Source organism: Pleurodeles waltl, chromosome 11 (assembly GCF_031143425.1).
Source record: "Pleurodeles waltl isolate 20211129_DDA chromosome 11, aPleWal1.hap1.20221129, whole genome shotgun sequence".
Lineage (NCBI taxonomy): Eukaryota > Metazoa > Chordata > Amphibia > Caudata > Salamandridae > Pleurodeles > Pleurodeles waltl.
In genome coordinates, this window is record NC_090450.1 from 39,261,779 (window position 1) to 39,288,224 (window position 26,446).

A 26,446-nucleotide genomic window follows, 5' to 3' on the forward strand; every position below is an offset into this window, starting at 1 on the left:
ACTATTGAAACACGTTCTTAAACTACATCAGCAGAAGTAGGGGTGTTTACTTCCTGAAGTGACCAGTGAATTTGTTCAATGTTGGCAGTAACCATCTTTAGGTTTGAAGAACATTGCTGTCAAAACATATTTTGGCCTAGTTGCTGCTACCCTGTGCTCCTGTCATCGCTGCTAAACTCTGACAACCCTGTTTCTTTGACAGGCTGGGAAGACCTGCCCGCGTCCGTTTCACTGACCTGGATGGCACAGTGCTTTTTGAACATCCGGTTAACAGAATGGCCTCTCCACAGGGCAATATGGTGAGTGCGGGTCCCTGAATGTAAGGCAGTGGACATGCCAAAAGCTCAAATTGATATGGAAAGGAAAGTGGGTGCAGCGCGGAATGCTGGGTACCACCCAGCGATGGATAAAGATGGGTGGGTTGGAAAGGCTAAGCTAAGATGAAAAGTTATAGATGTTTTATTTCAGCAAAATATTAAGGCAAGGCAAAATTTTGAGCTGGCATAGCTTTCATCTTCTCTTCTGTTTCTCCATGTCTTTCTCAGCCTCTCGGTGCTTCTGTATCTGCCAAATTCTCTCTCCTAACATCCTGTTCATCTCCACTTCTGTTTCTTTTTGTCTGCAGTACTTTAATTTTTGTTTTCACTGCTTCAGTTTTTCATACTTTATCATTTTTTTTCTCATCCTTCTTTGAATTCACTTTTTATTGGCCATTCTTTGTTTATTTATCTGTCTCTCTCTAACATCTTAGTCTCTATTTCTATTTTTTTGTTTCCTTTCACTCTTGATATTTCAGATTCTCTTCCTCTCTTTCGGCATCCCCTTTTCCTTTCTCTTCATGTTTTTACCAACCACCTTTCCACTTTTCTTCTCCCTCTGCCTTCTGCTTCGACACCATCGACCGGTCTTCTCCCTTTTCCACTCCAGTAAGCTCACCTCCTCTCCTTGCTTCCTCTAGATCTGTGGGATGTGGCGGAATGTCCACAAATCTTCCCTGCACCTGCTGAAGACGGCTCAGATCCAGGTGACCCTAGTGATGGCGGCCCACTCGTCAGGCGAGATAGGGGGCAGGATCATCAAGCACCGTGCCCTCTTCGCAGGTAAGAAGGTGATCCGATGAACACTCCAAGAGACCCTCCATGAAAGCCAAGGCTGCTTCCCTGAATAGAGGAAGTGTAGGAAGGGATGCAGGGGAATAGATTTAACCAAGTGTCCAGATTTCGAATACTTGATCCCTTAGACTCTGCAGGGCCCCTGCTCAACCAGGCCGAAATAGGAACCTGAAGATGTATTAATAGCTGATAAAATATTTTCAGAATCAAAACACCTGATTTCTCTTTGTAGGGAAGTTTTTTTGCAGGAGTATAACTTGCACCATAAATCTATTGCAACCACACTTTTAAGCAGAGGGTAAATTCATCCTACTTTCATCACATGAGCTGTGTGTGCCAAGAATGAGTGTAAATTGGAGGACTCCCTGCTGGTTGAAATATTTGCCATATATGTCTGTGACACGGTGCCCTCTGTTTCTGTACCTTTGTTAGTGTAAGTTTACTCTGTTCAAGGTTACATTCTTATTGTAGCCAATCCTAAACCAAGAGAAACTCACCTGACCTTGAGAATTTAGCCTTTACCCCTCGCTCTCTGATCATCATACTTGTCTCTTTCTGGAAGTGGTGGCTGATGTTTCTCTTTGTCCCACACAGAAACTTTTAGTGCCATCCTGACCCCTGAGGACCCCGAGCTCCAGGGCACTGGGGGCATTGCCATGCTGACTTTGAGTGACGTGGAGGACAATTTGCACTTCATCCTCATGTCCAAGGGGCTGCTGGAACGTGGTGGGAGAGGTAAGTCATTACGAGGTGTTGGTCTCTGATGGAAGGTAGACCAGCCCCTTAAAGGTCATTCTTTTCTAGACTGACTGAGAGGCACCATCCACCCACAGTGTTATTGATCCACTTGCATCTGCCAAGAGCTGAAGCTTGTTCCTGCCCTGGGATGGACAAGCCACAAAGGAATTAAATGTAGATTTATATAGCGCGGCTAATCACCCGTGAGGGTCTCAAGGCCCTGTCACTGGGCACGGGGAGATTAAGTGGTTTGCCCAGAATCAACCAGAATCACAGAACACTGTGCCGACGCCAGGGCTTGAACCCAATCTCTCCCTCAAGGGCATGAAGTGATCCTTTTCTATCATCATTACAGGTCGCACGATGATTCCAGTCCAACTCCAGATCCTTCACCAGGACCAAGTGCTGCGTGAGGTGAACTCCAGCATCACTGCCCAGGTGAGCATCACTGTTCGGTGATACATTGTCACTTTGGTGAGGGTATAGTCACTAGAGAAACAACACTCCTTTCACGTAGGGGGGCCGTCAAGAAAAATGTTCTACACTTTCAGTGAAAATGTTGTGGTGTCACAAGTCCAGTATTCATTAGAACAGTTTCCCCCCTGGCACACCCATCTCTTTCAACGTAGAGAGCTGTGCTAGTGACATCACTTGCGCATTGCATTCTGGGAAATGGTGCTTTAAGCTGCTTTAGTGATGGGGGATGGACTTTCCCAAAGTTCTTTCCCCTACTAACCACTGACTATGTTAATGAGTTAATACTATACAGAAGTAGCAGGTCCCAATCCTGAAATGGTGGGATCCCTCTGCATAGCTGTACCTATGTCCCCATCAGTGACTTAAAATAAGTGTGTAGGCTACCTCCACACTCAGGAAGCACTTGCATCCACCTCGGGTATCCATAACGTTTCCACCTCTGCTTCTGCCCACGAGAAACGATCGTGGAATATAAAACACATACCCCTATTAAATGCACTCATTTGTGGAAATGGGGGAAAACATCAAAACAAGCTTTGAGACGGGGTGTCCAACATCGGTTCAGGAGGGCCTGGTCCTTGTCAAACTTTCAGGGTAACCACTGGTACGTAAATTAATTTAATTTAGATTATATGTCAAATATATGCATGTTATGTGGATATTCAGATTTTTCAACGATGTCTTGCCTTCCTACCCCTATGTCAGACACCTTCTGCTTTAAGTCTCAAACGTAGTTCAACCCATGCTCCAGGCAGAGAGATTCACAGCGAGAACAATGAGTCTAGATAGTATCAAGGACAGTATGTACTAATTATGCTATTTTGGGTGAAAAGGAAAAAATATTATCACTTCATTTGAGCGAGGACGACTTGGGCTCCACAGTTGGTTGCGCCCCACCCTAGGCCGGCTCCCCCCAAAATCGCTAAGAAATAGCTCCCGCCTCGTAGATCACGAGGAGATACGGCCTGAGCGGACCTGGTACCTTCTTTCTAAGCCTGCAGGATGGCTCGACGAGTTAAACACTCGCGGCTGACGTCTGAAGTGATCAAGGGGGTGCGGGGGCCACAGTCTGACGTTGAAAGGTCCGGGAACACTGGAACTGTACCTAATACTGTAAGGCAGGGTACAGCCCTCGAGAGACGCCCAATATTAGCGAGATCCTCTCCGCTAGTGGAGAGACGGGCGTCTAACACTGGAAACGCCCTACTCGAAAACCAGAGAGGCCCCACGTGACCGCATGGGGACCCCGTTTTAAGACCGGAGCGGTTCCCCTCGAACATTACAGAGACATGTGCGGCCGTGCAGCGGTTCCCACTTGCGTGCAGCTGTTCCCCATCTGCCGGGCTCTGCCTGACTGCATCCCCTGTACTGTAATTGTCTTTGCGGGGGCGGCAGCGCCCCACGGGGTGCAGGAAGGCCCTCGCATTGTGTCGGGAGGCTGTGCTTTGAAGTCTGGAGCCGGTGGAGGGGAGCATGACACGATCTCCCTGACTGCATCTCCCCTGGACGAGGTACTCCCCTGCACCTGCTTCCGCCGCATCCCTGATGGGTGGTGCAGGGGTCACTGGTACCAGGGCCCACTCCGCACCTGAACCCCCGTGGAACAAGTACACAGACTGTACCTCTCACCATTGTAATAGGAGTGCGCACAAGGCACTAGTCTATGGTGAACAGATGTTGAATAAAAATCCCGGACGTTTGACTAAAATGGAAGAAGGACTACACTTCTTCATCAGCCATGAAACACAGAATGACCGCGTGCATCAACCTAGAAAAACAGAGGAGCCACTGAGAAAATAAAGTGCAGTTTTTAAACCCACTATCACACCTGTCACTTAAACTGCTTTAGGATAACAGCTGCTAACTCGTCCTGTTTAGGAACATATACAAATGTGGCTCCCTCGGTTTTCATTCAACCCTCTCTGAAAACGGGAACATGAGCCACATTTGCTGAAGTCTGATGAAGAAAAACTGGCACAGGGAGTGTCCCGGCAAATCCGGGACGCCTGGTCACCATTGCAGGCTCACATAAAGCACTCCCTGTAGGAATGAGTGCACGCACAGAACCACTCAGTGTTGCAATCAGTTCACACAAAGGCACCGCTGACCCGTGGAACAAGTTCACAACAGAATACGTTACACCCCAGGATTAGGAGCACGCACAAAACACCATTCACCACTGGATCCGTGCACACACAGTGACTGAACCATTCAGTGTTGCCGTCAGCACGCATACAGCACCCCAACCAGCAGAACCTGCCACCACTCAGTGTGTTTCACCCTAGGACTATCTGCACGCACACAACACCAGTCACCATTGAACTCGTGCACAAAGATTCAGCCTTTCAGAAAATCCACATGCACAAATGCTCACTGATGGAATCAGTGAGTGCACAGATTTCTCATAGTTGGAATTATTGGGCCTGATTCACAAAGGTAAATTTAGACCAAAAGTCTCAGTTTAGACCTAAAGTCGAACTTTCTTTTACTCGTAGTAAAGTTAAACTTTTGGCCTAAGTTTAAACTTTTGGTTTACACTTAGACTTTTGGTCTAAGTTTACCTTTGTGAATCGGGCCCTCTGTGTGCACAACAGCCCTTGGTATTGAAATCCGTGTGTTCTTAGACGTTCTCACCACTGGGCCCAGTATGTCACCACTGGAGTCAGCATGTGCACAACAACACTGGCAGTGGGATTCGGTGCACACACTAAAACTCCAAAATAACATTGAGTGCATGCAGAAATCCTACCACTGGTGTGAAGTCTGTACCTATGGGTGACCCCCAGGGCAGGCTCCCCGGCTCCCGATAGTTCACCTCTAAGGCTGCCCTGACTAAGAATGGGTTGGCAGTGAAGATGGGTCTCTAGCTCAGTCTAGTGGCTGCCTGCCTTCTCTAGGCATCCTGGTGACTTTGTATAATGTGGTTCAACTACCTAAAAACCCCTCTCTCCTCTTCTCATCCGCAGGACCAGGACTTTGGCGAGGTGCTGACAGACCTCTCTGCAAGGGAGATGTACCTGCTGGCCCACGGCCAGCTGCAGATCACCCTGGAAACGGAGGGGAAGCAGAGCCACCGGATATCCGGTTACATCACTGGGAAGAAGACCTGTGACAGTAAGTGACAGAACGCTGACCGGTGGGAGCGGGGTATAGCACACAACACTGGCACGTGGCAGGACTGGCAGAGAGAGTGCGTGTGAGGGCCCGGCAGACAGGGGGCGCTCTGGGGTATATTTTAAGATCTGACTTGGAAGATTGAAGGAGGGAGACATGGAACTGTGTAAGGAGATGCTGGGTTGCCTAGAGATATATGCGACGTTTTGTGATTGATTTTTTTAAATAAATCTATACATTGAAGGAATACAATGCAATAGTCGGGGAGAAATGAGATGCATATAAGGAGAGTGCAACTTATAGAATATCTGCATATGCGAAGAGTAGAGCTGCGTGTAGGGAGGGTACAAGTGCGAACTAAGACAGTACAACTTCCTGGAGGAAGAGACGCGTTGCATGTAGGGAGGAGGACTTCACATTTGGGTGCAAAATATACAGGGAGAAGTGAACTGCACGTAGTGGGGGTGGGGCTCCATATTGGGAGGGGCTGCGCACAGGGAGTCTAAGGATTGGAAGTTGTGTTGCACACCTAAGGTACTGTGTAGTGTGAATGGAGCCCTCCATGTTGAAGGTAGAGGGCTACGTCAAGGTTGTGGGTGTTACTTCATCTCTGTGCTTCTAGCATCATCATCATCATGTTTCTGTCTCCCTCGTTAAGCCATCCAGAGTGTGTTGTCTGGAGGAGATGCCCTGAGTGCCACCAGAACCGGAGCTGTGGGGTCTGCCAAGTTCACGCTGTACGACAACGGGACTCTGAAGTACCAGGTATGATGCGTGGACCGTAGCACGCCTTGGCGTGGTCATGGTCATTGGATGGTCAACACTATTTCACAGCTGCCGCTTGTGCCACAGGATACCTTAGCTTTTACTGTGCCAATGTCTTCATTGTACACAAGCACTGGGCATTGCCAGTACTTTCATTGAACGCAAGCAATGGGCATTGCCAATACCTTATTTGAACACAAGCAATGGGCATGGCCAATACTTTGTTTTGTGCCCTTAGGTGTATGAACATTGAACTTGCCCAATACTTTCATTGTGTGTCTATGGAGACCTGGGGAATGGACAGTGCCAAACACTTTAATGTGGGTCACTGGGTATCTGCACATTTGGCGATGCCAGCGTCTTCATCATATGCCACTGGATAACTGAGCATTGGGTAGCGCCAATCCCTTTAACCTGTGCCTCATGTTACCCGAGTCTCCTGCTGAGCCTCTGCATTCATTGTGTGCCTGTGGGTTTTGGAAAATTTTACAGTGCCTACCAGGGGGTATCGGGCATTATGCATTAGACGCTATATAAATGTGGGCATAAGTAGTTACCGGTAGTAGTTTGTATCTTCTTTGTGCCCCTGAGGCCTGAGCCTCACAGTAAATGCTCTTCGAGGTGCCCACAGTGGATAGGAATGGCAGGCCCTCCTCTCTGATAGTGGGTCTAAGCCAGTCCAATGAGGTCACCTGGGGTCTCCAGCTGTCCCTTTCACAGGTTTCTAATGATGCTTTCTGTTCAACAGGTGCAAGTGGCCGGAACGAAGTCTGACGTAATCGGGATCACTCTGGAGACTAAACCCAGGAGGAAAACCAGACGCAACGTCCTGCATGACATGAGCGGAGACTACAGAAATGGGCTGGTGAGCACTGATAGGGGGCAGAAACAATAGCATGGGACAAGGAAGTGCACTCGGGGTGGCCCTAAGAGAATGTTGGGAGAGGACCAGAGACTAAAAGGGTGTTTGTGTGGAAAATTAATGTTAGGATTATGTGTAGATTGCTGAAATGCAATCAAATCATTCAAGTTAATTTGCTGGACATTAGGACTTAAAACTTCCTGAAATAGACACAGCGGGCTAAGCTATGCAAGGTTACAGTCTAAAGTATCTAGAAGCAATCAGGTTGTATATTGTGTTGTCTCCAAATGCTCATAAACACACATTTCTAGAAGTGAGAAGGATTGGTTTCACTGTATGTGAAGAAGCAACACTAGAAGATTGAAAACAGCCTCCCTCTGTATCCACTTACCAGAACTGGTCTGTCTGAGTCAAGTCCCTTCAGTATTCTTGATACAGAGTATCTAAATGATGCTGTCGCACACAACCTTATCTGTTTCCCATGAGGAGCGGGGTCCTCCCAATTGATGCTGTAATGAAGCTCTTGTGGCCAGCCCACACCACTACACAATCTGTATAGCAATTCATCAACCTCCAAGGTGCTGACATTTGCAAAGCAGCCACTTGGTCTACAGTAGACACATTTATTGAACATCCGTAAGGAGTCCACAGTGTCTTCCGAGCAGCGTGGCAAAGGGAAGTCATACTAACCATTTTTAGTTAAAGGCCACCTTTTAGGCCCAGAATATAGAGAAGCCATTTTATCCTCTGTGCGGCTGACCCACATTGCTGCCTCCGACTGTGGTTTGTATACATACTGGTTACTTGATATGTAATGAGGGCTGTGGATAGCTTATCATCTTTAATATTCATTGGAAATTGCAATCATGAAGTAGAGAGCACAGGATATCTGTTGATGTACATCTACACAAGGTTACATTTTCATCATTTGACACACCCACTCTCCTACCCAAGCTGGTAAGAACACACATCTCAAGAATACCTTTCATGAGGACATTGTTTACCAAGTAACTGATGGATTTCCCTAACCACTTTATTTTGTCTGGATAAGGACAAACTCTGGCGTGAAAACTGAAAAGAGTAAATGTTGCAGATTTGACCAAGTGCATGACTGTCCGTTTGTGTTTTTTTAGGCCTCCGGCCTGTGGGAGGAGATGAATGCGCGTGACCTGCACATGCTACTCCAGAGTGAACTTTTCATCAACGTGGCGACCAGAAATTATGAGGAAGGAGAACTGAGAGGCCAGATCACATCTCTTCCCTACAGTGGACTGTGGGCCCGATATCAAGGTAAATTGGTCCCCAGAAACCCCCTCAGTGGTCAGAAATGTATTTTATATCGGTACCTTATTAGGTGTGATACGGAGAACCCTTGGCCCACCTGTAGCATCACATGCCTGTGGTAGGATGAAGATGGCTCTTGTTGGTATCCAGAGGATTATCACGCCCCTCAGTGAGAGGCGAGGAAAGCTTGGATGGAGTGGAGAATGACATTGACCCAGGCTCTGCTGAGGATGAGGAGGGCTCCTGGTGGTGTCTAGAGTTCAGAGGGTAATTATCGCCCTCAGTGAGAAGTTAGGGAAGCTAGGATGTGGTGCAGACTGCCAATGACCCTGGCTCTGCTGAGGACGAGGAAGGCCCTGGGTGCGGGAAGAGACCTGGGCTGGTCTTCTGGAGAGATCTGGGCCTCTGAGAGCAGATGAAGCATTCTTGCGCTGTCCGTGCCCAGACGATCCCGGAAAGCACATCCAGGGTCCCCGTGCAGCGCAGCTGCTGCGGGCGGTCTTCGGGGGGCTGTTATTGGCTCCATTTGGATCATGTCATAGGTAAAATGGGGTAGCTAGCGTGGAGGAAGGGAGAGGACATACGGGAAGGGAGGAGGTCCAGGCAGACTGGAGAAAAGATGAAGAGAGGGAGGGGAAACGCAGAGAGGAAGGAACAGCATAGAAAGAGCAGAGAAATGAGTATAGATTGTTAGATAGAATGTAAAAGGAGGGAAACCTGAATAGATGGAAAAACGAGACGACAGGAGAGAGGAAATACACAGGATGCGAGAGCGTGGAAAGGAGATTGTAGTAAAGTAGACCAAAAGAAGGAGAGATTGAGGAACAGAAAGAGTTAAATCCCGAGGTTAGAAAAAAAAATGTAACAAGAGGCGTGAGATGGAAAACGAAATGAAAAGAAGGAAAAAACAAAGGTATACTTTCAGAAAAAGAGAGGCTGGGAGAATGAAAGCAGGGAGGAAAACGATTGAAGAGCCATTGGGGTGGAAAGGAGAAAAGAAGCGAAAGGAAGAGGAGGAGGGAGAGAGTCAAAGGCAGATACAAAGAGGACAAAAGAAACGGACGTGAGGAAAGGAAAGCGGGAAGATGTGCAGAGGAGATCACAAGACTATGTGAGGGAGGGAGAGGGGCGCTAGACAGAAAGTCAAGAGATTGGGTTGAGAAAAAGGACTGAGTGAATTCTCCGAAGGGGAGGGGAAAAGAGATAGAACAACTGAATGTCAGAGAGAGTGTGATGGGAGAGCGAGAACACGTGGCAGAGAAATAGGAGAAATAACACAAAGAGATGGGAGACAGAGGAAGAGGAAGAATGAGGGGGAGGGAGAGATAGAAGGGTGAAACTAAGTGGAAGAAAAGTGGGACAGAAATAGCACAACGACAGAGAGAGGGAGTGCGGGAGAAAGCGAGAGAGAAAGAAAGAAATGTAAATCACGAGAGTAAACGAAGGACGCCATGCGCAGAGAGAGGTCAGTCTAGAGAATGTGAGGGGAGGACCAGAGAGACGGCCGGAGCAACGCTGAGCGAAGCAGAGACAGGCAGACTGAGAGCGCGCGCATCACATCTGGCCTTCATTTTCCGCCCTGACACGCTGATCCTATTTGCTGGCACAGATGGTCGCATTCTTGGCTGAAGTTTTCCGACATGTTCAAATTATTCTTTGAAATTCCGTGTTTGAAATCCTTGGCCGCGGCTCTGGCGTCAGAGTGAGGATGACCGGCAGAGCTGTCACTGGCGGTGGCGTCGAGCCGTCGCCATGGCAACGTGGGCCAGGGTACCACAGAGCCGGGACAAGCCTGATGCTTGAGGGATGATGAAAGACGGGGTCCTGTGATTAGAGAGCAAGGCGTAGCAACCGTGAGGCCCTGTAACAAGTCGTATACATTAGCAGGGTGCCTGTCCATGTAAGGGGCCCACTGGTGTACCCCTCCACCTTGTGCATCACTGTGCCCTCTGTTAGGACGGATGCAGAGAAGGGCCCGTTGTTCATGGATAGGACGGAGCGCCACTCTGTCAAGGGGAGCTTACAGCCGCTGAGGAAGACACGGCCTACGGCTAAGATGTTGTTTGAAGAAACAGAACACATGAGGCCACAGTAAGGTGCCCCCCTCTGCCTAGAATGGGGCCCCATTCTAACCACAAGTTGGCAATAATTGTGTGCCTTTCACCTGAGATTGGCAGAGATAGGAGCCCCTTCTTAACTCACGTGGACAGTAGGGAAGTGGGCAGTGGTGGGAGCCCCCCCCCCAAACTTCTGCTGAAAGTAATGCTTTGGACAGTGTATAACCTCCATTCCGAATTCATACTGGAGGTCATGGGGTGGGGTGCGGGGTACCCCCTGCTGATCACGTGGGCAGCAAGGGAGATAACAGTGGTGGGATCCCCTTTCTGAACTCATACGGGCAGTAATGGAGTGGCCGATCCTCCCGCCCTATTCTGCCCATTCTGTGTGTCTCACCTTCTCTGTTGATGTCTCCCCACAGAACTGCCCATCCCCCTGGCAGGCCAGTTCGTTATCCCCCCCATCCGCACTGCCTCGGCCGGCCACGCCTGGATCTCCCTGGACGAGCACTGCCACCTGCACTACGAGATTGTGGTCACGGGCCTGGGCAAGCCCGACGATGCCACCCTGAATGCCCATCTGCACGGCTTCGCCGAGATCGGGGAGACCGACGAGAACAGACAGGAACACAAGCGTCTGCTGAAGGGCTTCTACGGTTCCGAGGTGAGGGGGTGCGCATGGAGGAGGAGGAGGGGTGGATGCAGGGAGAGGTGGATGGAGGGGGTTTGGCCGAAGATGGAGAGTGATGCAAGTGACAGAGAGAGGCACACAGGGAGTAGAGAAAGGATGGTGAGGTGAGACAGGAAGGGGAGACAGACCTAAAGAGGGAAGAGAAGAACAGTGAATGAACCAGCAGGCGAGGAGGAGAAGGAAGACAAGAGATTCGAGGAAACAGAAGGACCGGGTCAGTGAAAGAGATTCAATGGGGGGCAGAGGGAGAGACAGCGTAGGGGGCTGGAGGGTGAAACTAAAACAGGACGAGAGAAGCGATGGAGGGTACGTGCGAGAAGGGTATGGGGAGAGAAGAAGAGAGGGGTGCAGTGGAAAGAGCCGCCGAGGGATTAGCACAGAGAGAAGCAGCATGGAATGTTCAGATACAAATTATATTCGATGCTAACTTCTTTAATGCCTGTTTACATAATTCAAAACAAACTCTGGCAGGGCCCGGGGCCTGAAATGCCAATTAGAGTGAGGATTCTGAAGGCGAAAGATGGAGAGGCAGACCGGGAGAAGAGAGAAGCGAGGGGGGCAGGAGGAGAGGGGATGTTTTAACACAAAGGATGAGGAGAATGCAGAAGGGGAGGAGTGTGACAAGGGAGAAAGATACACGTAGGGCCAGAGGGAGAGAGGAAAGGGAAATGAAACGGCGAGATAGATGAGACAGGCAAAGACATGAGAGGGCCAAAGAGTAACAGAAGGAGTTGGGACAGTGACAAAGTAAAGGGGGGAAAGAAGAGAGGCGATGGGGAGGGTAAGAGTAAAAGGATGAGAGCATACGGTAGGGAGTAATATAAGGAAAAATATGAATCTAAATTAAAAATAGTAGAGAGTGAGAGAGGGTAGCAGAGGGTTTGAGTGAAGGGCAGAAACAGCAGAGTGCAAGAGAGAATGTGAAGGACAGAGAGCGAAGTGGAGAATGCGATGGAGACAGAGAGGAGAGAAGGTAGCATGGTGAAGGGAGTGGAAGGGAGAGAAGTAGAGACAGACAGAAGAGGGCATCTGTGCGTTGGCAAGGAGAGAGGGGAGCGAAGTATGTGGTAGAAGTTGAAGAGATGAGCGTGGGAAGCAGAAAGTTAGGGACAGAAAAGAATAGTGCGGGGGAAACGTAGAGACAATTGAAAAGAAGCAACGAGTATAGACAGAGGATGGTCATAGACACGAGCCCATGTTTATTATAAGCCGGGTAGAGAATGAGTAAAGGATGGAGCCTTAAAATGAGAGCAGGCCAGATACTGGAGAGGGGTGAAGGGCTCTCAGGACAGAGTGCCAGGTGCCAGCGGTGAGCCATGCACTCATTCCCGCCTTCCCTTTCACAGGCTCAAGGCACCGTGAAGGACCTGGACAAAGAACTCCTGACTCACCTCGCCAAGGGCTCCGCCTTCATCCAAGTCAGCACCAAAGTGAACCCCTCGGGCGAGATCCGAGGCAGGGTGAGTACCACACATCGACTTTTGGGTTAGGAAGCTGGGCTTCCCTGATCTTCAGGGACCTCAGAGGCTGACAGATACCAAGACCCAAAGGAACATCACGCTTTGGTGGCAGAGGCACCAGGTTGTTCATGTAATGTCAATTTTTGTTTTGTTCCAGGAAAGTAGACTTTAGGGTGCCCAAAGGGGCAATACTAATAAATGTTAGGTTTTGGTAGCCCACCCTGTTTCTCCCTCCTGCTAATACACAGATGTTTCCTTGTCTCCCCGCAACATTGACCTCAATAATAGGCCTTCATAAAATCTGGACTTATAAACACCTTCGCTGTGGCTGCTAAGTGGATCAACCAAGGCAGGAATTGCCTCATGGGCCACCTCCTCTGCAATGGGTGGCACCTGGGCCAACAGCTCTGGTTGACGTGACTCCGTTCACTACCCACATCTGCTAATGCTTCCTCCCCTCCTAGGCAGCGACTGTTGATTACACACAGGTCAACTTAAGCTTGATAAAGGGAATTTTCCTTTGGCCATATACCAGCACACGAGACACAAAATCTTAAGGGGCCCCAGGCTGCAGATGTAGGCTTGATATACGGTCTGGCACATATTCACTAAGTGCCTTTCAAAGGAATTTACATTTGCTAGCACCGGGAACCAAAATCACAAATAATGTCTTGGGTTTGACCTCTAAATTCCTGAAAGGCACAATCCCTTTATGCTTGGCCAACTGAGCTGGTCTACATTAGTCAACGCAAACATTGTATTCAGCGGACCAGAAATGGCTAGCTGTTCCTAAAGCAGAACAAGATTTTCTGTTCACCCTCTGCACTTAGGGAAGGTGTTTCCCATCCACATTTTACCAGCACCCTCACTTTTAAATTATCACAAGCTTAGGAAAACGTGTGGATCTATCTGACCTATCCCGCAACCGGTCTTCAATTGAGAATTTGTGCTTTTTGGGAAGTGTCGAGTGGAGATTGGTTTGCAGTTTTCATGCACAAGTCTTAAACTAAGGTTTGCATCAAACTATTATGGTACGTGGATATTTTTATCAAAGCGCTCTTGTCGAGCATAATGACTGCTTGCATGTTCCCCGGCGGGGTCCTCATCTCTTGGCCTGCAGCATTCTCCATCATTGTCTCTCTTCTCGTGGTTCTTCCCGCACCGCAACCCCTGAGATGTACAAAGTGCTCAGGATGGGATCTTGCTAATGACTTGGACAAGCATCAAAACCACAACATCCCTGCTAGTCCTCAATGTACACAAGCACCTACCTGCCTTCCCCTGCAGTCTTATTCTTCTTTTGTACTCGTTAATTATTTTAGGAAGAATTTCAAGTTCATAATAATCTTTGCAACTACCTTAAATAATATGCATTTGTAATGTCCTCTGCTAAGCATGGAACCATACTTTTTCCCTGTTGCAGATTTTGGTGTTTCTGCAGACAGGCATCATCTTCTTCCATCACTTCATAAATGTCACTTGTGAGGTCACTTGATTAGTCCAGACCCAAACAAGAAATATCTTGAGTCCCGCTCATCACTGACCATCCATCGAAGTACACTACATTCACTACAATTCTTTGATGCCTGAGCTATTGACATAAATAGACCTCAAAAAGTCAGTCCGAGGGCTGCTCACCTCTTATACAAGTCTCTTTGTCGAACATATTAGGAGAACTCACTCATAGGAAATGAGCTATATCCCCATCCATCCCATTTAATTATCTGCCCTCTGCCAAATATGTGCATTTGTTTGACCTCATCTGCACCCTTCGGATCAATGTTGGCCTCTTATACTTCCCATAGAAAGATGGGGCTGTGATGTCATAAAAGATGCTGTGATTTCATTTAGGGTGCTGTGATGTCATTAAGGGTGTTGTGACCTCATTAAGGGTATTGTGATGTCATCAAAGGTGACCGGAATTTTCACTGACTACGTTGTGATCCCAAGTGTAGAGTGATGTCCCAGAGCCCAGAGGCAGTGTTGCCCCATTTTGTATTTCCTTCCCTGATCATCAGTGCCGCCATCATCTTCTCACCTTCTCGCCTCTGCTTTCAGGTGCACATTCCCAACACCTGCGAGTCTGGGCGCCTGGCTGTGTCCCCTGAGGACCCCGAGTATGAATACGAGGTTTTGGATGATGGGAAGCAAAGGGACCCCGAGGATCTGAAGAAGGACCCCAACTCCTGTTTCTTTGAAGGCCAGACGCGGGCCCACGGATCTCGATGGACCCCTGAATATGACAGGAAATGCTCAGTGTGCAGCTGCCAGGTAAGCTCATGACCTACTATGAGACCCTCTCAGCCCAGGGCCTCCAGGAGTGCCCAAAGGGCTCTGTCTATTGAAAGCTGCAGGATAAACATCAATTTATGCCGGCAATGGTTGTGGATATGAGGCCTTTGTGCCGCATACTTGGTGCAGAAGGGCACCACATAATTAACCAAAGCAGCATATGCAGGTGGCGAAATGTAGGGCGCGGAAGACAAGAAATAAGTATCTGTCAATGCGAGGGAATAACATTCTAACTGATGATTTTCTCTCTTCCATCCCTTTCACCCTCCTGTCGTTCCGTTCACTAATTCACACATTCATTTTCTTTTCTTCTTTTTTCCTCATGTGTTACCTTGTGTTTCTTCTCTCATTCTATCTTTCTATGCATTCTTTTTTCATGAACACCCATCCACCCTCACTTCCTCTCTCCCTCTTTGTTCCCCTCATTCTCTCTCCCATTGTCTCTGTCTCTCGCCCTCTCTCCTCTAACTCTCTCCATCTCTACCTCTCACTCTCATTCTCTCTCGCTCTTATTCTCCCCCTCCTGCTCTCCCTCCCACGCCATTCCTCCCGTTTTCTTTTACAGAAACGGACTGTGATCTGCGACCCCATCATCTGCCAGCCCCTGAACTGCACCCGTGTGGTACAACCCGAAGGTCGCTGCTGTCCAGTCTGTGAAGGTAAGGCCACTCTTGCAGGGCAGAGCCAAGCACTCTTGCAGGTCAGAGGTCACGGCAGGGGTGAATAGTGCAGTGGGCAGGGTGTGCTCCAGGAGGGAGTCTGAAGTTACTGATTGAAATTGGCAGGTTGGAGGGGAAGTTTTTAAAGGGAACGAAGGAGGAATACAGAAGGAACCCGGAAAGTGAGAGTCCTCTGAGAAGAAAACATAGAGGAGACAGATAAACTTAAATAATCGTCTTATGTTGCTTTTTAAGCTGCTGCTTGGAATCTTGGTCTTTGAGCTGCTTTTGGTCAAGGGTACATTGTGCAAGTTCATTTTTCTGTTTTTTTGCATTCCTGGAGCATGGGGGATATAAGGCAGCATCTTATAGGATGCTAATTATCATAGACAAAGTGGTGCTTGTGCATCGCCCGGGTTAACACGGGTCAATTTCCTCACATCATCCACATCCCATATTTTGTCTGGTGTTTGATGTTCCTTTCCTGACAGTCTTCTTCCCTCTCCTTCTCAGAGAGAAAAGATCTGAAGAAAGTGGAGAAACCAACATTGACAAATGAAGGTAAGTACTTCTTTTAAATTCTGTAGGCCGGCAAATTCTAATTTTCTTTTCAAAGCTACACGTAGGAGGTCTGACATGTTTTGACAATATGCAGATCATTGCCAGGAAACCTTTACAGAATTATTGTTTTGGCCACATCATTATTTTTCGATCCAGTACATTCGTCTGCCTTCCACCACATTCTTCTTCCAACTTCATGAGTGTGGTCAGCGCCAGAAACCTTCTCTAAAGTCAGGAACCTGGCGAAACTCAGTTTCTTTTACCAATCTTAAGAGCCTGATAATGTACAAATTCCTTTCTCAATTGCATGAGCTTGGCCCACCCCACTTTGCTACTTAAATATCATGTGCCTTGCCATCTCCTGGGTGAAGGGGCCAAAAGCATTTCCATGTTATTTCCCAATTTAAGGAATTGTTTTCCTCCTGGCTGAGCAGTGATTTTTGTCTTATAGCACACAAACAAGTGAACAGTCTAAAGGCCTCACACGTTTGAGTTTCTTGTGTTAGATTTTCAATGTGGTCGCCTCTGAAGCTTTATAGTAGCACACTATAAAAACACTGTTTAATTACTATTAGACATAATGCTATAGATAATTCTAAAAAGTTATGATAATAATGATATTGACAGTACTAATGTAATATTATGAATTCCCATTCAGTGAAGGATTAATATTTTGCCTTCTCTTGCATTTCAGGATGCTACTTTGATGGAGACAGGAGCTGGCGGTCAGCTGGCACTCGCTGGCACCCCGTGGTGCCACCTTTTGGTCTAATCAAATGTGCCATATGTACTTGCAAGGTAGGAAACATGTAACCGCCTGTTATTGCCCTATGTGCATATCAATAACCTGCATGTAACTCTAATTATCATTGATTCTTTCACTCCTATTGGCCCAGACAAAAAATGTAACTTCAATGAAACTCCTCCACGATCCCTAAGATCCTCTAAAAAGCGTACCTAAGAGGTATATAGTTGCCCTCGCTTATACCTTCTTTTTACACCTGCGCGGACCAAGCCCTTAGTAGTTCCTTTGCCCCTATGCAAATGTCGTGCTTGTGCAGAATCCACCTGGCACGTGCGGTGTACATTCTTCCTGTGGACTGTTTACTACGCCATACTTCATGTAACTTACTGCCCATGGCACATGCCCGCTACACACCCTCTCATGTTGTAGTTGACTCTCCCATGTAATAATTGCTTTGTTTTTCCATAGGGATCTACTGGTGAAGTCCACTGTGAGAAAGTGCAATGTCCGCGTCTCACCTGCGCTAACCCCGTGCGTGCTGCCCCCTCTGACTGCTGCAAGAAATGTCCAGGTAGGTGTCTAGTGTGACTGATGCAACCAGTGTCCTCTACCTGCAGAGCCTTCTGCTGCTCGACTGCTCTAGTCCATGTACTGAGGATGCTCAATCTTGACCCGCAGTGCCCTCTGTTGGTGTGGTACTCAAATAGCATCTGACATAAAAATTGTGTGCTAAATATCGTCTACAAAAATATTGATTTATTGAAGAGAATATTAGAAAAAGTACGCCCAAATTTACGCCATTTGCATTCCCTACAAGAGCAATAAGAAAAGCTATAATGTCATGTCCATTCCATTTCATGGGACAATATTTTGGTAAATGATCATCAGGTCATCGTATTTATGCCAGGCTCTATTTCTGCCTACGATGTTCTGACATACAATCCTCCCTGTTGTTGTAGCATTGAAGCCCTGGCACATCTCTGCCAGTGCACCACACTAACACACTGATTGTAAGACTTCTGTCTGCAGAGAGCTCGATCATAGCACAATATGATTGGTTTAAATACCACTGCTTTCCCTACATAAACTTTCCGCTCAGGTCTACCACTGCACTGTAATCATGCTTACACATAGCTGTTCAAAGACTGGTGTCCATGCACTAAAACCACATCCTAACCTACAGCATCCAGTCCAAATTCTGCAATAAGTAGCTGAGATGGAGCAAAATAATCCTAGCCCAGAGAATCTATAGCTCTTCCAGTACTAAGGCATACATGCAGCCCTATGTATGCACTTAAACTGTGACATACATTATTAAGTGCTGTGATGGGGCTGCTCCTTTTCACACAGCTCTGCCACATGACCTGAGTTCTGACTAGCAGCACCCACTGATACTGATGCACATGCGCAGATTTATCAATGTACCAGAATATTGACCTGCAACCTCCACCCTTGCACACAGGTCACGTGACCTTGCACACAGGTCACACAGCGTCCACCAATACTTACTTTACCCCTTTTCTCATTCTTTCAGTGGTCGAGAAAAGCCCGTTTGAAATGACTGACATGATGCAGTCAGATGGGCCCCGGGCCTGCAAGTTTGGAAGGCACTGGTACCCCAATAACGAGAGCTGGCACCCCACCGTGCCTCCCTTCGGGGAGATGAAGTGTATCACCTGCTCGTGTGTGGTAAGTATATCCCTGTCTGTCAGAGGGTCCCTGGCCTACAGAATTAGGTGGTCTTCTAAAGGGAGTGGTTTGATCTCCAGCATTAACAGATTCACTAGCAATATGGTTTCGGTGTTGTAATAGGGTCTCTGGACATTGAAATTCCAGTTTACTCCAAACTGCCCATTAAAATGTGTTAGGCTGAAATATAATCCCCAGAAGCCCTGGAGGAACTGGTGAATCACACACCAGGTTTGGTGGATCCGTGGATATGCATCCTCCCAGGGATCTGCGTTATACTTCATGATTACCGGTTAAAATCCCAGCAGCTCACTCAGCATTTTATCATTACGTCGATAAAAGGAGTTCTATTGAGTTGGGTAAAGCTAAATTGTAATTCCTCGGTAACATGCCCTAAGTTGTGAACGTGTGCTTTAAAAGCACGTTATGTTACATTAGTAAACTGAAGATTAGGGTAAACTAACACCAGGGCCCCCAAAACTATAGTCAACAAGTTCAAATAAAGGAGTCATTGAGAATGTTCCTTTTGAGCTAACTCATAAATGTTCGTGTAATAATGTACTCCTTTTGCTCATGTCTCTTTGTCTCCATTTCCTCTCCCTCCTTCTTTTTTCTTCCCTTCTTTTTCTCTCTGCCTCCCTCCCCCCTGTAGAACGGAGTCCCTCAGTGCAAGCGGCAGGAGTGCACAGCTGCGTCCTGCAGCAGCAACAAGCGCGAGAACAGATGCTGCTCCAAGTGCAGAGGTCAGTAGGTCACGTCAGTCCGTGGTGTGCGCCCTGCATGTGTACGGTGGCCCCACTGGGTCTATGTGTGTGTACATGGGAATCTAGGTTGGGTGGTTAGTGCAAGTGCTGCATGTATTATTCAAAGGTGTGTGCTTGACACGTGAGTGATTGTGGGTGTGTGGGCTTTTGATCCATTAGCTTTTGTTGTATTTAACGTCCAAAGATTTTTCACTCACACTGTCTTCCATATGTGACTTGAGAATCCATCTATCTATCTATCTATCTATCTATCTATCTATCTATCTATCTATCTATCTATCTATCTATCTATCTATCTATCTATCTATCTATCTATCTATCTATCTATCTATCTATCTATCTATCTATCTCCAGCTTCACACCATTTGAATTCCTTACAAGCATAATAAGAAAAAACAAAATATCATGTCCATTCATTGTCATGTCCTACCCACTCCATGACTTGTCCATTTAATGTCATGCCCATTCCATGTCATGCAGATTCCATCTCATCCTTTCCAAGGCATGCCAATTCCATGTCATGTCAATTTCGTGTCATGAAACCTTATAGATTTTCAGCACATGCCTTCTCTCAGTAATGAAGACTGCAGCTCCTTTGTGGCTTGAGTTGTGAGTCCCTAGGCTCATGTCATAGGTGACTTGAGAAGTGCCATTCTTTTTTTTTACACTTGGCTTTAGATGTGTGTGTTCATGTGTCACCTGATCTGGACATTCATAGTATATTTCTTCAGTCATTTGAGGACTGTTTTATGAATTTTAAGTTTTAATGCGGCTTCGCGTGTCTCTTACTACCACAAAGTTTCACTTGTGAGTTAATATGTGTATTATGTGTTTTACCAACACCTCTTCCTGTCTACTCCCTACAGAAAGCTCATTGGATGATGAGGGTGATAAAGTGAGAGATGACGTGCGTAGACCCACCTGGAGCTCATAAAGCTGAAAGTTCTCAGAGACTGAAGATTGCTGCAAATGGGGGAGTCAAAGAAAGAATGAAACTTTGAGGCAAACACAACACTCGTTGCTTCTAAACCTGAGCCTGAAAACATATTTATGAGACACTGGACTCCTGAAACCTCCCACTTAAGGGAAACTGTGATGGAACACTGGACTCACACGAACACCCACCGCATGTGCGGAAGAGGTGGGCGATGAGACACTAGCTCCCTGTGAACCCTTGTGAATGGATGATGGAAGTGTGACAAGATTCTACATTTATTCAATCACTCTCTGATTGGAGGAGGACATAGGTGACAAGACACTGGATTATTGTGAAGCTCCTTTGATTGGAGGGTGAGATTTTTCATGATAATGAACTCCACCTGAATTGAGCGAGTGAGGTGTTACAGAATACTTCATCTTGTCTGATGGAGAAGGGTTGGCCGGACAAGATTTTGGACTTCCTCAGAATGGAAGATGTGGTTGTGTTTGTGGACCTCAGCTCTGCACCTAGACTTGCCAAAGAAATACTACTAGTAATTAAGATGTTCTGCTTTTGGACTGAATCGAGTTGCATTAGCGATTCGTTATAACATCAAATTCCTGCTTCTACCCAGGAGCAAGTATTTGCTGCCAAATGCAGCTTCATTGTGACTCTCTGCTCCTGTGCGTAGGCCACTACCCTCTCTGAACTTGCATCAGAAGACCTAAATTGTGCTTAGGATAGACACCTAGAGCTTTGAATCATCATTTCATACAATGATGGGCTATTTATGTCTATGTATGCACCTATGTATGCTCAAGCATGGACGCGTAGCCATGTTAAATAGTGGCCACGGTCACAGGCCTTCTACATTTAGGCTCCAACAATGATATTGTTCTTACCAAGGGTATTGTACTTCTACACAGTGACGACTTTCTGCCTCCCAGGTAGCTGTAATTGTCCTCTAGTCTGCAGGGGCAGGTCGTGGTCTTCGTCATAGCATACAGTTGCACCTGAAAGTTGTAGTTTTGAGGGTCCATGTTAGCAAATAACTGTAAAAGGGATGTTGCATTCTCAAACTCTCTTGCCCAAGGTTCTTCACCCACTTGCACACTTGCAAACAAGCACACATAAACGCCATAACATTCCTGTACACAAAGAGGCCCATTCACAAAGAGTTCCTGTACCACTTAGACTTTTGATCTTGTGGCACTGGGGAAACCTTTGACACAGTGGTCAAGGTTCTAAGAAAAGCATTATATGCGTAGTATATGTTTGAAGGTTTGTAAGCAGATATAAACGGAATTGTAGAGACGCTGTCCATAAAGCAAGTAACCCTGATGCATCTTCACCAGCCATTGCATGAAGAGGCACATTTGTAAAGTAATACACATCGAACAAAGGGATGTAGGCTGGCCCCTACCTTGAAAGTCCTTAGAAGTACTCTATTACAGGGCATAGTTTCTACAGAAGGAGGCAAAAAATGAGGTGAGGGTGTATGGACCAATCCCAACAAATATCTTAAGGCCACCTTGTAAATATTGTAAATATTGTTGTTTTTTATTTGTGTATTGTTTATTTATCATGTCTGAGTGCTTGGGAAAAACCTTCATCTGCAAAGATTCTGTCCCTGAGGTGAGGAAGGCACCTTCCCGTCTAGTTCTGATACCGTTGCTCCAATGTAAATGTTCCATCAGTGCTGGATGTTATCACACATCTAAAGGGTTCATCAGTTCATGATGATAGTGCACAGATATTCATCCCGTGAGTGATGGATAATATCTGACATGTAAAAAGCTGTTACTGAGAAGCGATTGTCTATTTATGAAGATTCCACTAGAGATGGGCAGCCCACCGCATGAAAATATTCCAAGGCGAAGAGTGGTCAGCGAGATATAGATTTCACCAGGTACAGATAATCCCCTACATTTGCAGATTCCAAGTGTAAGGATTGAACAGAAACAAATGAATGGATTCTTCACAAGTGACAGAAAAACCCGTTCTTGTACATGTTGCACAAGTAAGGAGTCCCCAAAAAAACATAGACGCTAGCAGTGATGGTCTATTCCCTCCATGCGGAGATATTAAAGTTGTCGGGGATGGTTGTGTACATATATGACCCTACCAATGATGGGAAGACTATTGCCTATGGATAGTACATCAGCAAGTGGAGATCACACATGGAAAAACCCCATAAGTGAGGGACCATCACTTTCTGTTAAATACTCCACCAGTGATGGGCTATTAGACATCCATGAAGTGCAGTCACACAGTGAAGACATCTTCAGGTACTTGAGGCAGGATCTCCCATGAAGAAGTCAATTTTCAATTATGCAAGAACTTGATCCCTAAAAAGCAGGGACTCCTTCAGCGATAGACATTCCCAATGACTAATTTTACTGATAAGCTGTCTCCAACCCATCTGTGGAATGTGGCTCCTAAAATGAATTGGCTAACCCCTGTGTGCGTAGAATTATCAATGAAATGAGGGAGTGCTTCCGTCTGTAAAGATGTTGTTACTGTTTATTATGTATTTATTAAATGTGAAATAAAACTGATTGAAATGCTAGCGAGTATCCAATGTCATCACTTCTAAGGAGGTGGGCCACAGAAGTCCTCTCTGGAAGGTTTTATCAACCACAGTTTTGAACTCAAAGCTAGTCTTGTTATACAAGATCAAGTCCATCTGCATGAGTTGATGACTCAGAAATACTTCACCTTCATGACTGAGTATCCTTGAGATGCAGAGTTCAGCAAGATTTCACAACTTGCCCAATATAGGTCATATCTTCAAACACATATTCACAGACTTTGGTCACTTCCTTATGTTTACGTGCTATCTGTGACTAGGCTGTACCTACAACTTTACCATTTATAGTTTGAATGTCTTTGCCTTATAGTCGCGTGGTGTGTGCTGCTTGCATACGGACCTACAAGATGGAATACAAAATTACATCCAACATGTGATTAAAAAAAGTCCAGGACTAAGGGTCTAATTTAGATTTTGGTGGATGGAATACTAGATCACAAACATGACGGCTATCCTGTCTGCTGTATTCCGATCCCTATAGATTATAATGGGTCATGTTTGTGACGGTGTATTCCCCTCCACCAAGTTCTAAATCAGCCCCTAAGAGTGTTACACTTAAAGCTAAAAAAGATGGATCTGCAGTGTTCAGCATTTTCATCGCAATGATCATCGAAGGTGATGTCATGATCGCCTGGGTAACCCAAGCCAAGTACATTAAAGAGACATTCTGGAAACTTTATTGGTGGCAACTGTTGGGAATGCTGGATTGGTTAATTTTTAACTTCACTGTTTCCTCTCATTAGTTGGACCATTATTCTAGAAATATTATTCAATGACCAAACTATGAAATGGAAAACATGTGCAAGCATCACATGATGTCATTGCTTTAGTGTGTAGACCACAGCTTTTGTTGCAACTACTTGGCTGGGACCACTTTAAATATAACATATTCTTTGGGTAGTTGAAGCTCGGTGGGGAGCATTTATGGTATTTATCCAGCGTTTAATAAAGAGAAGGATCAGGAAGGATTTGTATACGCTCAGTGAGAACACTGGAAATGTCAAAGTTGGGAATGCCATAAGAGAAGGAAATTGTTTTCTAATTATAAAGGGTGGAAACATCTATGTCATGCATGGGAGTCTCCTGGGTTGTGGTGGCAGGTGGGAAGCCCAGGGCATGGGTGAAGGCAGGGGCACAGTCCAGCCCACCAGTATAGTGTTTTTTAGAGAATCCACATTGAAAATGGGGAAGGTGACACAGAAAATCAGGCGGTCAAGAGAGTGATGAGTTTTAACAAAACTTAAAAAGTTTAAAAGTTCACCGGTAGTCTGTGCCCTGTCTGCGGGTTACTTTGTTGTGTGTATCTCTACACCATCACTGACCACCTTGATCCTTTCACATTACAGACACTGATATGTTCATTTAATCATAACTTGAAATTTATACGCTACTATGCCATTGGTTCACGCTATCAATAACACTTACTCAGCCACCAACTCACTCAATCGATCACTCACTCGCATGGTTTTCTTTGCACTTGGCAGTCTTCTCATGTTTTCCTCTGTCTTTGTCCTACTGTGGTAGTGGCTTAGCTGTGCTTTACCATATGTGGATGTGGATTACTAGCAGGCTTCTGAAGTTGTAGGTCTCAGTTTGCTGCGTCCTAGCTGAGATGGGATTTGTTCCCTACTGACCAAGCTGCTGGGTTATTGCTCTGACACACAGGACCTGATTCACAAAGGGCCTCTGCACGCGTGGTGGAGGCCCCACAGTCGTGGGGGAGTCTCCGCACTCAGGAAGATTCTCCGCAATGAGAATGGGAATCAATTCTTATTGCAGAGATTCTACCCAGAGACGGCAGCCAGGGTCTGGGTTGGGGGGTCTCAGTGAGGCAGGCCACGATTGGCTGGGCTTCCGTTGTGGCCCCGGAAAGCACTTATATGCCTCTGGGGTTGTTTTCTTTCGGGGTGTGGAAGGCCTCGTCCATCAAGGGGGTGGTGAGGCTGCAAGCGGGCCCCTGTTTCCCACTTGCCGCCATAGATCAGCATGGAAAACGCTCCCATGGGCCCAACAGAAGCACTAAGTAATCCTTGTTTTGTTATTACACCTCTGTAATAACAGCACACCCGTCTTCTTTTGGGTGCCAAACCACTCGAGAGCTTGTTCTCGCCCAACAAGAGTATTTGGGTACTCAGTGGTGACTCTGGTGAGGGCCGATGTGACTGAAGGTGAGGGTACTGGGTGAAAAAGGGGCCTTTTCTTTGGGGGCAAGTTTAATTCTGGCCTTGAGATTTTAATTTTGTGCTTTAGGCTTGCGGTATTTTCCTATTTAATGTTTTTTGGGTGATCGGGGGGGGGTTAATTAAATTTGGCACCATTTTTTCTTTACGGTTGCACAATTTCGTCTTTCCTGTTCTGGTGGCACTGTTTAGCTGGCACAATTGTTATTTTTCCTGTCCCAAGTGGTTTGTAGCCAAAGTATTTAGTGTGTGATTTTGTTTCCAGGGCATTTCACTATTTATCTAATATTGCCTGTCAGTCAGTGAGAGTGCTTTGGGAACTCCATAACTTTGTTGTTTCTTTGTGGTGCAACAAGGTGATTCAAAGTCCTTAACCCTCGTTTGTTGGTTGTAGAGAAGACGGTTCTTTTCTAAGGATGCGTGGTAGTGCAAAGAGAGGGTCAAAGGCCCCACGGACTGAGGTAGATTTTGAAGCATTAATGTGTAGAATGGATGCAATGGATGAGATTTTGGCTTTGTTGAGGCTGGGGGTGACTGGGGACAGCCTAGCAAACCTGTAGCACCAGCAAAGAGGCCTAGGAGACCAGGGGTGGCCCAGGGGCGTCATTTCCCAGGTTCAGAAGTGGAGAGAGGGGTGGGATCCCCAGAAGGGGTTGGCAGCAGTTCCTGGGAGCGACCCACAGGCCTCGTTGGCAGGTAACTCTGGGGAACTAGTGTTACAAGGTAGTGTCTCAGCTGTAGTGGTGCCTGCTGCACGTAGTAGTATTGTCCAGAACGGTAACAGTTGATCGCAATTGGGGTTACTCCGGCGGGAGGCCCTGGCCATCCAGACTTGATGGCCAACTTAGCCAGTGTGTTGCCAAGGTGGGAATGTTGTCCACTCCCCAGTGAATGAAGTTTTTGATGGGGCCTTATGCTTGGACAGGTATGCTTCACTGGACCAGGTAATTTAGATGTTGCAGGACCTGGGACATGAAACTCTCTTAGTGAAGTTTCACATAGAGTTGGCTTTCTGCTTCCTTCCCATGCATGTGGAGGACTTCCATCTGCTGGGTTTTCAATTTGAGGGCTCATTCTCTTTCGATAAGTACATGCCTATAGGCTGTCCAGACTTGTGCTCTTATGTTGAAATATTCAGCACTTTTCTCAAATGAGTCTTTAGGCAAAGGTTGGGGCATCACTGGTTAATGCACTACTTGGACAACTTTCTGTTTCTGGGTCCCCCTGGAATGTAGGTTTGTACTGAGGCCTTGCAGTCTTTCTGGGAACTGATGGAAACTTTTGGGGTACCACTGGCTCAGGGTAAGACTTTTGGGCCTGGGGCTACCATTGCATTCCTGGAGATAGAGATGGACTCTGTTACCAGGATTTCAAGGCTTCCCTTGGAGAAGGTTAACTCCTCTTCTCACACCTTGAAAGCATATCTAGCAGCTAGGAAGGTCACCATACATAAGTTGCAAGTGGTGGTTGGGCAGCAGAATGTAACT

At 46.7% G+C, this 26,446-nt stretch overlaps 1 protein-coding gene across 1 annotated transcript in view; it reads left to right on the forward strand.

Annotated features, from left to right (window-relative positions):
- Positions 1-22,758, forward strand: part of CHRD (chordin) — a 32,593-nt gene extending 9,835 nt beyond the window's left edge. Inside the window, exons 6-23 of the mRNA XM_069212990.1 lie at positions 203-299; positions 959-1,100; positions 1,707-1,847; positions 2,206-2,288; positions 5,294-5,441; positions 6,100-6,206; positions 6,955-7,071; positions 8,202-8,358; positions 10,832-11,073; positions 12,447-12,560; positions 14,619-14,831; positions 15,418-15,511; positions 16,025-16,072; positions 16,767-16,870; positions 17,286-17,388; positions 18,352-18,506; positions 19,159-19,249; positions 20,137-22,758. Coding sequence (XP_069069091.1) covers positions 203-299; positions 959-1,100; positions 1,707-1,847; positions 2,206-2,288; positions 5,294-5,441; positions 6,100-6,206; positions 6,955-7,071; positions 8,202-8,358; positions 10,832-11,073; positions 12,447-12,560; positions 14,619-14,831; positions 15,418-15,511; positions 16,025-16,072; positions 16,767-16,870; positions 17,286-17,388; positions 18,352-18,506; positions 19,159-19,249; positions 20,137-20,204 — 2,224 coding nt within the window. The 3' untranslated portion in view covers positions 20,205-22,758. The remainder of the gene's footprint in view (positions 1-202; positions 300-958; positions 1,101-1,706; positions 1,848-2,205; positions 2,289-5,293; positions 5,442-6,099; positions 6,207-6,954; positions 7,072-8,201; positions 8,359-10,831; positions 11,074-12,446; positions 12,561-14,618; positions 14,832-15,417; positions 15,512-16,024; positions 16,073-16,766; positions 16,871-17,285; positions 17,389-18,351; positions 18,507-19,158; positions 19,250-20,136) is intronic.
- The last annotated feature ends 3,688 nt before the right edge of the window (positions 22,759-26,446 follow it).